The sequence below is a fragment of the Lissotriton vulgaris genome, chromosome 6 (genome assembly GCF_964263255.1).
Source record: "Lissotriton vulgaris chromosome 6, aLisVul1.2, whole genome shotgun sequence".
NCBI classification, from domain to species: domain Eukaryota; kingdom Metazoa; phylum Chordata; class Amphibia; order Caudata; family Salamandridae; genus Lissotriton; species Lissotriton vulgaris.
Genome location: NC_141694.1, coordinates 651892686 through 651905929, shown reverse-complemented (window position 1 = coordinate 651905929; position 13244 = coordinate 651892686). Strand labels below are relative to the sequence as shown.

Here is a 13244-nt window from a genome sequence, read left to right as displayed (position 1 = left end):
GAAGAAACAAAAATACCTCCGTTCCAGAAGGAAATGCTGTAAATACAGGTCAAAAGTTCAACCAAGGGAACAAACTGAGCAAAGCTCAGGGAGACTCTTTTTCACACGATGGCGGTTGGAAATCTGAGGTATGATGGCTCTGCTGGGGATTGTGATCTCAGTCCAGGCGTTTGGTCCACATAATAATGGTACCGGGATAACAAAATCTATAGTTATCTATGCAGTTTTTTTCTTTTACTTCTATTTCCTTTACCGTGAGACTCCCACCATGACGACGGGGAAGATACAAGCATGTGAATCGATGAAAGATTCAATACTGGGGAATAATCAAAGGAGGAGACTGCGCGAGCGCCGTTTTCCTCAGTCACAGCCCCGGGTCGAAGCAGGCAATGGGAGGGCGGGTTCGCAGGCTTATCTGGGGCACCGGAAGCGGAAGCTAAGCGTTGGTCCTAACACAGCGGCGGCAGCAGGTGGTGGTGGGGGGAAAAAAAAAAAAAAGGTTGCTACTCAAACTTAAGTCCATTTACAAAGGGCAGTGACACACAAGGGCAGATGGCCAGTCACTGTGACAAGTATTGTTGCTGCCTCTAGATCCGGTGAAGCGAGACGCTACTGCAAGCCCACTCCCATGCCAAGTATCTTCTTTTGCTTTCAGAAACTTTGTCTTGGAGAGTGGTGTGGAATAAAAACACCTCTTCCAGTTACCACTTTGTACTACATACACTAAATATAATGTTCAAGCAGTGGTATTCATTGTAGGAGTAATGGACTGCAAATAGTCAGTATACTGATCTGTGTTCTTGAAGATCTTTGGCCCGATGGTGGAAAGGATATGGTTTAAATGGTAGTTTAACTCTTCATTGCAGAATCTGGCTTTCCAAGAACACAGACTTCAAATTTATTTCTTGCTCTGTTTTCATGGCTACAAGGTGAGCACAAGGCTATTCAGCAGTCTGCCAATGGAGAGCGTAGTCCTCTGAGAGGAGGCCTACAGATCCGTGCTGGGTGCAGAGTTGGGTCATGGAGATTTAAGTCAGAGGACTCTTGTGACTGACAACCCACTCGGGTCCAGGTGTGGTGTGGGTAAGCAGGTATCTAAGCACTCATGTACAGTTAAGTGCCTTCCCCAGGGAGGTGTGTTGAAGCGCTATAACACAGAGGCTTGGGTGTCCTCAGCAGTAGATTGAGACTGCTCGTCCGAGTGACCGCGCTGAAGCAGAGGTGTGTAATGTATGCAGATGCTTACTTGCACTCACAGGTCAGGACCACTCACAGGGAGAAGCCCATGAAGTGGTCATGACACAGTGGCTCTAAGCCCCTTACTTGTAGCCAAGATTAGCAGTCTGGGAGCACATCTGTGGGAACAGTGGCAGAGCTCATGGGTCCTCCCACAAAGGTCAGTATCGCTCACCCAGGGGTGCGGATGAGTCAGCAGGACATGGAGGTTCATAGGCCTGCAGATGATTCTGGGCTAGTGTGTGATTGGTCTGAGCAGCTGTCACAGGCCTCCAGTCCTCCCTGGCAGCATTGGTGACTATGGTAGGTTCTCTACACACTGGGCTGAGTAAATCCTTCTCCTTTCTAGATTGCACCAGCAAAGTCTTTTCCTAGGTCCTGGAGTATGCCCCATACTCCTCCCTTGCAAACAGCCACTGTTTTATACTTCTGGTCGCAGCCTTCTTCTGCACACGTGTACATGGTTCCCCCAAGTCAAAAGGTGAGACTAGAATAAGCCTAAGGGCCCAATATACTAGAAGTGGGTGGGCCACCAAAGGCACCTCGAGTTTAAAATGAGCCGAGCTTTCATGTGCCTTCTGCCTGCCAACACTTTCTAACCTCCTGCGATAGGAATTAAAAGTAAAACGTAAACCTCTGATATTCAAAGAGAGAAAATATAGCCATCTAGTGGCTGAATTGCATAATGTGAAACCAGAAAAAAACGAGACTCAATCCTGGGTTCCGCACTTGACACATGTTTGGATCCAGGCAAATATTTTAGGTCACAGTCATTTTTTTCTTTGTTATTACACAAGCAGCTTCTTCAAATACATGAGTTGAAGATGTGCAAAGTACAAAAATCTCTTGTCTTTCATTTAATAGAATGCAGTGATATAATCGGATGTACTAATGTGAAACGCTTCTGCATGTTAACCGAGTACAGTTCTAATACATTTTCATGTTTTATTTTTTTTACATTATGCTTGTTGCATTTTTACATGTCAACTATTTTCGTGGGTCGGCTCGCGTATGGGCTTTTAGAGCTAAGCCAGACCCTTGGCTCATCTCTCCCTGTTTATTCATTGGCTCGCCCACCTCTAAAATTTACATTTAGAAACAGTGGCAGATGGGCTCAATCAACTGGCCACTCTGAAAGTTTGCCCATGCTTTTGGAGGGAGCCAATTGTTTAAACATGCATTTCCTTTAAGCCTGATCCAGCTTCATGTCAACAGAATACCAAGAAGAAATTGGAGATTAAAACAAACCGCTGTCCTATCAGGAGCTGTTGTTGAGGCTCGATTTATTTTTCAGAGCAGAACACAGAAAGGAGGGAATGGGCAAACAACCTATATGTTTTGTGCAGGTGTTCAGCCTACGATTGAGCCATAGTTCTTTGTTCGGATGTTGCATTTCTGGGCACAGGCCAGCCTACTGAAACTGGATTGGTCCAGGAAGTTTGAAAACAAAGGATCCTTCCTGCCCCATATAAGTTTGTGAATTGAAACCATACCCATGCACTTGGGTTTGCACTAGCAGCGTGGGAGATCATCATCGATCAGTCAGCATTTGCAGGGTGCTGCACTGTCAACCCTTGGGGTATCTGGGCGCTGGCATGAGAGGTCTCCATAGAAAAGCCAGGTCTTGAGGACATGGCGGGAAAAGGGAAGAAACGGGCAGACAAAGCAAAACAGAGGGCAGGAAAACAAGCAGAAAGTGAGCAGAAAAGGCAGAAGAGGGCAAAACAGAGGGAAGGACAACAAGCGGAGGCACAAACAGAGGACAGCAGGTAGACCGGTAGCAGAGGGTAGCCAACTGCGAGCAAGCTAGTCTGGACAACTGTCGCAGGGGGAGTGGGCACGAAGACCTGCTCAATGGGGTTGCACATCGGCCTCCTTTAAGTAGGTCCTGGGAATAAGGCAGGGCGCTGGGTGGTGAAATGAGGGAAATGGCAGAAAGAAGGTGGAAACTAGCAGAAAAGGTAAAACAGAGCAAGAAAAACACCTATAGTGGGAAGCTTATTATTTAGAATAAAATTAATCTCTATGGCACGCTCTACAACCGTAGAATCTACGTACATACAGGATGACCACTTCCTAAAGTGATGGTGCTCCAAATCACTCGTAGGACTACCAAGACTGTATGCAAAATTAGGGTGAATTGGGGCGTAGAGCCGTGATGGCTAAGAGGATTTTCTCATGCACAGATGAGCACAGAGTTTCTACTAATGTAAACCTCTGAACTGATGGCCCATCTGGTACTATGCCACCACGTCATAGTAATGGACCGCCTGCCCTATTTAGGGTGGCTTGACCATCACTGCATTCGTGGTAATTGCCTCTTGTTTTAGCCACAACCACAGGTTGCAACCTTATTTGCCTTTGGATTTTTTGTGTGCAACGGTGGTCTTTTGGTTCCGTACTCTTGGTGGTCTCCTCGTGTGCCTCCGCTTGATCTCCTGACTTGTGCCCAATGACATTGGGCTTTTTTGATTCATCTTTCCTGCCACACAGGAGAGTTCACCGGGAAGAACGGAAAAAGAATATCATTAGAATAGGCAAGTTTGGCACATATGCCCTGGTTATGGTTTTATGTACTTAATCCCCATTCCTAACCAGCACAAAAAATAGGAAACTTTGCATGAAAACTAAAGCGTGGTATTTGGGCACTGAGCTACTTTTAAGTTTGAAAACTGTGCTAACGAGCGCAAGCATTGCACAACTCTACATGCAGGATAACTAAAGCTCATGTTTGGACATTTGTTTCTTTTGCTTAACGAATAGGTAATTGTGCACCCCCGGCTGGGAGGAGGGCTCTGTAAAGGAACAACACCTACAGGTTTACTAGACCAGACACGTACAAATACTCCTAGTACTACAGGGCGCTTTCCTGCAACAGATCCAAGAAGAAGGCTGCTGTCTTATCTGTCTCATTCCTCTGTCTCAAGTTGAGGCTAATGAGTCAGCTGCCAAGTCTGTGGTTTTTTGATTGCTCGGCCGGATGACCCACCCTCCAGAATCTCGCCTAAAATCAGAAGTGCTTGTTTAACCGGTTCGATGCTGATGACGGAACCGCTCCGTCATCAGCTGCGGTTGGGCTGTGCTGATGACGGAGCGGTTGCGTCATGGCCCGGCCGCCGCGCCTGCGCGGCGCTGATTTCATGCCTGTGCGGCGCGTTCTATTAGGCGGGCGGGGCCATAACGGAACCGCTCCGTCACGAGCACAGCCCAACCGCGGCTGGTGACGGAGCGGTTCTGTCACCAGCATTCGGCCGCCGTGCGGCCGCCCCGCCCTTTTAGCGCTGCGGCGGAATAGCTGCCGCAGCGATGTGGTTAATTGGGAGGAAAAAGAAATATAGTGTCACGTCGGCCACATTAATATGTAAAAAAAAAAACCCACCCCTCACCTACTTAACGCGACTGTAAAACTCTATCCTTTCAAACTCCGAGTAAGGTTAAGTGACTCATTAAGCACCTGCACATTCAAGGTGTTAGTAGGCAAGTAAGTGACACCCAGAGAAAGGCTTTAAAAGGAGCAGGGTCCATCCACTTCCAGTCTTATGCAATGTATTGCTGTACAGCTGACACCACTGTATTAGAATCTGCCTTCTGAGTTTGAAATGTTTCCTAGAATGGCAAACAAGATATCATGTAGCAACTTGAGGAAACTTTGCTTTAAGTGCACTATCTAAAGCCATGCTTCCCAAACATTTTGGAACCACAACACCAATTTTAGAACGGCACACTTCCATGACTCACCTAGCTTTAACGGTGGGGGTGAATTTTTTCATGTAACAGTAGACATACTTTCAAAATACTGTGAATTACCAAAATAACATACTCCTTACAATTGTTTGTGCTCCTCTCTAACAGCAATTGTTTGTAAATGTCACAGGCTTGACCACACCCTAATATATGGCTTTAAATTGATCTGCCCATAACATTTCCAGATGTTTAGCTACACTGGAGTTGGAGCACTTTTCAAAGTGGGGTGCTGGCCTGTGGCATCTGTTCACTAAAATCATGTTGTAACCAGTGACTTTAACAAATACTAGCAGCCCGTCCCGACCTTGTCCGGGAGCAATCAGGCTTCAGCCCCCCCCGCCTCCGGCCCCCGCCCACCCCTACATTGTCTGTGGGTCCCGCGGATTAGCAGCCCGTCCCGACCTTGGCTTCAGGGCCCCCGCCCGCCCCGACATTGTCCGTGGGTCCCCCGGAGCCTTACCTCATCCGCCGCACCTCCCGCCGCTCGTGAGTTCACCGGTCCCCCGCTCTTCGCCGCTCCTCCCCTCTCCCCCCCCCCTGTCCGCCGCTCCTCTCCGCTCCTCCCAGCCTGTCCGCCGCTCCTCCCCGCGCTCATGTCCGCCGCTACTCCTCGCGCTCCTGGAAGTCGCTCCTCCCCGCGCTCCTGATGTCAGCACGCACGTCGCGGCCGGCGCTACTTCCATGGGACTACTTTTTTTTTCTCGTACATTTTTTAAATAATGTATATTTTTTAAATTTATATAGCCTATGTCCATCTGCACACCCTGACAATTTAAACGATGTATCGGGTGTGTGGATTGGCGCCGTGGTTCTCGAGTTTACCCGCCTCAAAGGTTTAAAGTTCTTCCATTATAATAGTAGTATAGATGAAAAACGCTTCTGCAGCAGAGCATTGGGTAAAGCCTCATAACTATTTTCGTGTTAAAACGAGGTCCAGAGGTACATTTTGGACTATATATATGAGCACTTTACATTACGTAAGATCAAACTGGTTTTATTTTAAGTACAGGAGATTAAGCGATTTGCCCAGAGCCAACACTGTAATTTGAACCTGGTTACCCAGATCTAAAGTTGGCACCTCTGGCCATTAGGCCACATCCATATTTCTTAATTTATGTGTAAAAGTCGTAAAAAAGTGGGATGATTACATATAGTGAGTACATTCTCTGTTGAAATGGCTTTGTGATGTAATAAAATAAAATACTGGAAGGATCATCTACTGTGTTGCCAGCATCGGCTGCTGCCAAAATAAAATGGTTTGGCAGCTCAGGGACAAATAATAATAAAAAAAATAAAAAATGCACTAACCTGCTTCTTTTGTTGCTGCTCAGTACGCTTCTTCCAGAAGTCCTGGGCCAGCACATGCTCCCAGACTCCCCACCCAATCCAGACGCTGCTCTCATACTGTGAGAGCAGCTCCTGGATTGATCCGAGTGGCCTGGTTAGGCGCTCACAAAGGGACTGGGAGCCTGTGCCATTTCTCCACCCGCTGTACAAAAAGCTGTGTGGAGCTATTCTAAGTGTGCATGTCGGTATGGCCAGCCTAAGTCGGCAGGCCAAACAGACATGCACACTTTCAAGTGCTCTCGACTCCTCCTCCCAGTCCCTCACTAGTGTGGAGAGGACTGGCTGGCCCCGCCCTACACTCCGGGGCATGGGCTGCCAGTGAAAAATAAAACAACAATAACATTGGTATATTGTCATTTTTTTTATTCACAGTGGGGTGAGGCTACTTCACAATTGGAGAGGAGCCACTGCAGAGTCCTTTTTTGGGCATACTTACAAGGATTTCATTCAAATCTGTGCTTTGGGCCATAGTTCAACATCCTTTGCACCTGTGGTGCTGGAACAGTATTCAGAGTGTCGGTGCTGGCATCAGTGTTACATCACTAAAGTCACAGATACTGTAAAACATCCTAGCTTCACTTACAGTGTAGCAGATGTTTTCAGCAAGGGAAATGATAAGGGTGTAGTATGTAGCTGCTGGTGTACTTTTGATCACACTGTCGCAATATATTACAAAAGAATCATACAGTAGCGCACTGTCCTTTACAGACAGCATATTTTCCATTGATATAGGCACAACGTTTGCACAAAATATAGTTTTAGTGATAAAACTATGCAGCGCACAAACAATATTTTGGGAAAATCAGGCTTCACCAAATATTTTTCATTAAAAGCTTCTCGATTTGTTTCGATCAAATTAAAATCTTTATTTCCATCACACTTCAGAATTACAAAAAAATATGTGCTTCATCTTTGCTTTATTAACTGCTGATATATTCTGAAATGTGCACAGTCCATTTACAATTTTACAGGTATTTAAATTTTGTTGTGTGTTACAAAAAATTACATTCTACAGCCTTTCCTTTGACACTCCCATGTATCCCAGTATCAGGTACAGTATTTCTTAGCTGCCACAAGGATCTGTTGGGCATGTGTTGTCATAGGAGGCATGCTAATGTCGAGTGGGGGTGTTTTTTTCTTCCTTGGATTATGAAAAAATTATAGACGTTTAACAAGTTGAAAGAAAGTGAGGCGAAAAAGGGGGCCCCTCCGTGTCATCTTCTCCTAAATCCCAAAGAACCTTACATTGTCTCTCCTGCCTTCCAAGTCATTGGTTTGCATTGAACATGCCAGAAATCCTGGTCCCCGTCTAAAATGTGTTCTAATATGTCTTAGCAAATTGATGTATTTCCTTTTTCTAGTCATGGAGAATTCTCTTTAATGGTTCCAATAGTGGATTTGATGTAATTAAGCTAGACATTCGATGATTCCTGTATTACCATAGTGCCAAATAGTTGTCTTGCTGGCTTTTGATTGGCAGCTTCATTTCTGAAGATAATAATTGCAGAGCTAATCTGCCATAAGACATCTGATTTCATTTACACAAGAAACTAGGATATTGACGAGTGGTTGGTTACAGTTCCCGGAGAAACAGCAGCCTGTCACTTGGGGCCAAAGCATTTTTCTAAGTGCTGGGTAACAGCAGGTGGCATAAAAATCCAGATCTGGCAGAGTCTTTAAACAGGCTGCTCTGTTGTACCATGAATAGGCTCATACGGTGTAGTAGTGTCATGGAATATATGTAGGGTCCAGGACAGATCCATTAAACTTCTCATAGGACGCAGACTGCAAGCGTCACATCCACATTCAAATAAGGGCTGAGTGAGGTGGGACCAGGGCAGCAGGCTCATAGGAGTGAATTTGTCTCACCATGTGGCCGTCAGACCAACGACGTGCAACAGTAGCCCACTGTAGCTTCTAACAGAGGGGGAATGATTGCTTGCTGCTCGTCACCTCCACCGCCACTTGGTTTGGCCAGTGCAGCCAGCGATATCGAACTCTGATGGATCTCTACAGCACATACCTCTCTCCTTGTTCAGGGGGAAATGAGGAGGGGGTTTGGGAATGGCGGGCCCTCCAGATGGGTGAAGGGGACCAGACTGAAATAATCACACCAGCCCTAGCCTTCACCCAGATCAGTGGCTCACGGATTACCAACAGATCAATGTTCCACTATGCTCATGCTTGAACCCTAAAGTGCATTGGCCATTCTTTCTCACTTTGCTCACTATTCACACTCCAACAAATTTGGCTCAACCTCAAACTGGCCCTCAGAGATCCTCACCATGCCCCCCCTAAAGACCTCATGGCTTAGCCAACCTTCAGACACACCTAGTTGTTTATTACTTACCTCAGCCAATTTCAGACACTGCCAACTAATTATTAGATCCCACCTAGTCATTTAGACACCTCCATTTGGCCCTTAGACACTCCTAGCCATCCCTCAAGCCTGCCTTCAGACACCACCAATTGGCATCTAAACAATCCAGGTGACAGTTCACTCTCCATAATCTTTGGTGTGGCCTCAAACACCCTCTGCATAATCCTGCAATGTGCTCTCAGGCACCATCAGATTGCTTCACCCACTCAGCTGTTTTTTCAATACTCCAGATTAGCCCTAGGAGATCCTTGACGTGCCCTAGATACTTCCACCATGCTTTCAAGATACTTTGAACTAGATTCCAGTCCGGTGGCTCATAGTGAACTTTAGTGTACCCTTAGACTTCCCTAGCAAGCACTCGAAAACTACATTCCTAAAACATGTTTTATTGTGATGATAGCACGGCGGACAATCAGTAGTGAAGGATCACCAAATGTAATCTGTGTGCTACATGCAGATGGAGTTTGGCCAGCCTCGTAGGTGTGTCACGTCCAGATTATTTGATCCAAATATCAAAGCCTTCTACAAATGTTTCACCTTTGAGTTTCTTTGATATTTTAACTGTGACCTCAGGTACCGATTGAGAACATCAAAGAACCTTGTCTGCTGAACTAACAGAGACTTGCTCCATCTTTTCTGTTTGGCCTTCAGCAAGCCAATGCTCTGCATGTGGGGCGATCAGATATTCATGTACCTAGGGATAGTCCATACCCTTTTGAGAGAACATCTTATGCATTGTATAAAAGTTTAATTTTATCTTCATGACACACCAGAAGTGGGAGGAGGGATTTTAAGGAAGATTTGATGTGGTAGTTTTTTGTTAATTCAAAGGTACCCTTTCTGCCAGGTTTAGCACTTGCTATAGTCTTTCAATGAGAAAGGGAAGGTTCATGTAAACCCAAATGGAATGGCCCAAGCATGCCGTAACTAAGGATCTGGTCACCTTGATGCTTTTGAGATGGAGTGATAGCTGGTTTGCAGATAATTTATCGCTGCAACTGCACAGAGAATCTAAAAACCTCCAAAATATAAAGTTTCCTGAGTGGCTTTATTTCGGCAACCATGTAAGTACAACTCAAAGGATTACATGTTGGTTCAGGTTTCTGCTTAATATACCCACCACTCAGATTATCTCCAAAACTAGGGTAATGTGGGGATGGGCTGAATCTTTGTACACCTACACTGACATCTCATTCACAAACCTCCATTTTAGAACAGGACTGGCATCTGCATGAAAATAGAGCGATTAAGCTCCATGATCAGAGCTCCTACAAAGTTGTGCATTTTCTACATGGCAATGAAAATAAATACATGAGAGGCTGGAAGAGAAGATACATTCCATCTTCAATAAATGGATCTGTCCCATTTGAAGTATTTTAAATCAATTAGATTAACATTGATCACACTGGAAATACATTATAAACATGATTTGCACTGTAGAGCATATTAACATGGAATCTTATTAAGACCCATGGCGTGATTTTGATAAGGGTTGTAATATATAATCTTCAAAAAATGTATTGTGACATATTTTCCTCCATAAGTGTAATTTCCACAGGAGAATTCTCCAGTAGAGGAGTTACCGTCCTACTCGACAGTATCTAAATGGAGGAAGGCCATTAGTAAGTGCCATGTTGTGACAACTGTGCCCCTGGTGTCTCAAAACAAGCTTTATGTCTAGTATTCTCTGTGTTTTGGGTCAAGTGACTGCAGGTAGAAGACTTGGGGCCTGATTTAGATCTTGGAAGACGGGTTACTCCGTCGCAACATTGACAGATATTCCGTCCCACGAAATATAAATCTCATGGATATAATGGGATTTATATTTCAATGGACCATTGTGACCGAGTAACCCATTCACCAAGATCTAAATCGGGCCAAAATTCTGCAATACACAATGGGATGATAGCATGTGGTTGATTATATTTTTTGGGATTTGATCAGAACAAATGAACAACCTTGCTTGTTTTAATGGCATGCAGACGGCCACTATAATCACAAATATAGACAAAAATACATTGATGTAGCCATATATGATTAGAGAGTTTATAAGATGTAAGAAATTACATAAATAAATAAGAGACACAGTTTTTCTTAGTTGTGCGATAAAAAGTGCTTGTATTTACTTACATTCTTAGTGCATTAGTAGCGCCCCAGTTTAGGTAGATTCCCCTCGTTCTGGGCTGAACAAAGGTTACTTTTTCCACACACACTCACTCACTCTCCACACTACTATAGTCAGGACATTTGTGCTCATTAATCATGAAGGTGACGAAAAGCTATCCCTTTAGGTGCAGCCTCTTGTCTTACACAGTCTCATGTTTTCCGCCTGTCCGAGAAGAACAAGATTCTGCAGTCAGTGCTTCCACAATACTGTGGCCATAGACAATCCGCTACATTGGACCTCGCGGAGTGCCATTTGGAGTGGCTCTTTTGTTTCTTCTTATCTGGCACTGGAGCTTCCGCGATCTCAGCACTTTTACTCTCACTTCAAATACTTCCTGGATGGCTTTCCGAAAGCAGTGAAAGTTGTAGTCTATCAAGCCTGAGAGAAAAGAAATCAGAGGAATAAACTGTAGGTTTAGAGGGTGTGTTAGCACAGTATACTTTGCGAGTTAATGTCCCATTGATTCCTTGCATTAACATTTGGTAAAGAACAGTACATACCAAAGGAACATTTGAATTTGTACATTGAACCTTCACACAGCAATGACTTAACTTAGAAGCACAAATTCTCTTTTGAAAATTATACAAAATTAGTTTGCATTCATTAAGGGATTTGCTCAAGCACATTATTACTGAAATGGTTGGGCGGTTAGTTATTGCGGATTTTCACAAATGTTTCTGGAAATGCATTCCCACCCTGGAAACAGCTGGCTATTTACTCGTGGCAAGTGGAGGAGTAAATCTGTTTCTGGGGCAGGATTGGGAAATTAATAATTTACAAATAGGTGGAGGGAACGGGTTAATCCAAAAGGAAATATTTTCTCCTTGGAGAGCATAACATTGTAACTGCACTGATGTGACTAACTGCATTTCTGCATGCCGAACGTACACTATTGTATTGAAGAATGTATTGCCCTTCATACCCCTCGCATCTCTTAGAAATCAAGGCCCAGTGTATACAATTTATGCAGAACTGCCTTTGAAAAGATGTTATTGAGAATTCATAACAGGTTTCCAGAAATGTTCCTGTAACAATAGAACTGTCGAAGTTCTCCTTTAGTTCTCTTGAAAACCTTCACCAAGTCTAAAAATGTCGAAAACTGCACCCAGACGAGGAATTTAACTGAAGCGTGCAGATCGATTTATTTGTTTGAGTCGAGCCATCTGTGAATAATACTTATGATCACTTTGGCTGAAGCGTTAACATTTTATTCGCTTTAACAACACACTCACTAATACAAACTATAGAGCACCTTTGAGCTCGTATCTTTTATAACGTTGTCTCAGAGTTTCTCTGGCTCTGACAAATAGATTAGAGGCACCCACCACATTTCTTGTTTTACATGTATTGAGGGGAGGCTCCCACCACATTTTTTTTATTTCACGTGTATTGAGGGGTTTCGGCAATAATTTAGTGAACTGTAGTGGTCTCGTGGCTTTGAAAGAAGGTTCCCAGTCCTAGTGGACATAGTCTACGTTACTGAGATCAGTATGTCCAGAGCATAAATTCAAGACTCCTTTCTGAGGGGTCACACATCCTTGTGTACACCTCTCACCTCTGAAGCTAATGCTGGCAGCACAGGCATAATAAAAGGAAGTGATTGTGCTTGGGTGTGAATACTGTACTTCTATAACTTTTTTTATTGATTTTAAAAGCACATTATCAAGCATACAGTATAGTACAAGAATACGTTGCTGATTTTGTACCGTAGAAAGTCTCCCCACCCTTCTCCCTCGATCTCTGACCCTATTGAGCAGCCTGTATATCTCCGGTTCTTCCCCCAAGTTCAACCCATAGCCTGGTTATGGATACAGTCTGAAATAATTTTGTGTGACATATCTCCTCGTAGTACGCTAAATCCATGATATGCTCCCCACACTTTGAAGGTAGGGGCTGCCCAGAAAACTTTGACAAACATCACTCTTTCTGCATCCATACATAAGTCAATTCCCTCTTTCCACTTAGCTATTGGCGGAATTTGTGTCTGCCCCCACAACCCAGCCACATCTCTCTTGGCCACTATGAATCCCAGCGTGCAACATTCCAGAGGTCGGCATAGCATGTCCACATCCTTCAGGATCCCTAAAAGTATCAACTGGGGCATTTTCAGGATCTTCAGACACATAATGTCCTTCAGCTCTAATTTCACCTACGCACCCCCAGTACACAGCTATCTTGGGGCATCCCTATATAGTATGTCCTCAGAAATACACCTCAGGCAAACGGGGAATGAATATTTGCTATGGTTGTAGTAGATCTGGTGTAATATTTTAACTTCGCCGATCTTTATCGAGACTTCATAGCTACCTCTCTCTGGTGCATGAGGGTCGTCACCCAGTCTACATCCTTAATTTCCCCAATATCTGCTTC

At 44.5% G+C, this 13244-nt stretch overlaps 1 protein-coding gene across 2 annotated transcripts in view; it reads right to left on the bottom strand.

The window, feature by feature from the left end:
- Positions 1-6675: 6675 nt before the first annotated feature.
- RRAGD (Ras related GTP binding D) overlaps positions 6676-13244 on the bottom strand; it is a 279849-nt gene continuing 273280 nt past the window's right edge. For both annotated transcript variants that reach the window (XM_086926657.1, XM_086926658.1), the window contains exon 7: positions 6676-11252. In XM_086926657.1, the coding sequence (XP_086782783.1) occupies positions 11101-11252 (152 nt within the window). In that variant the 3' untranslated portion in view covers positions 6676-11100. The remainder of the gene's footprint in view (positions 11253-13244) is intronic.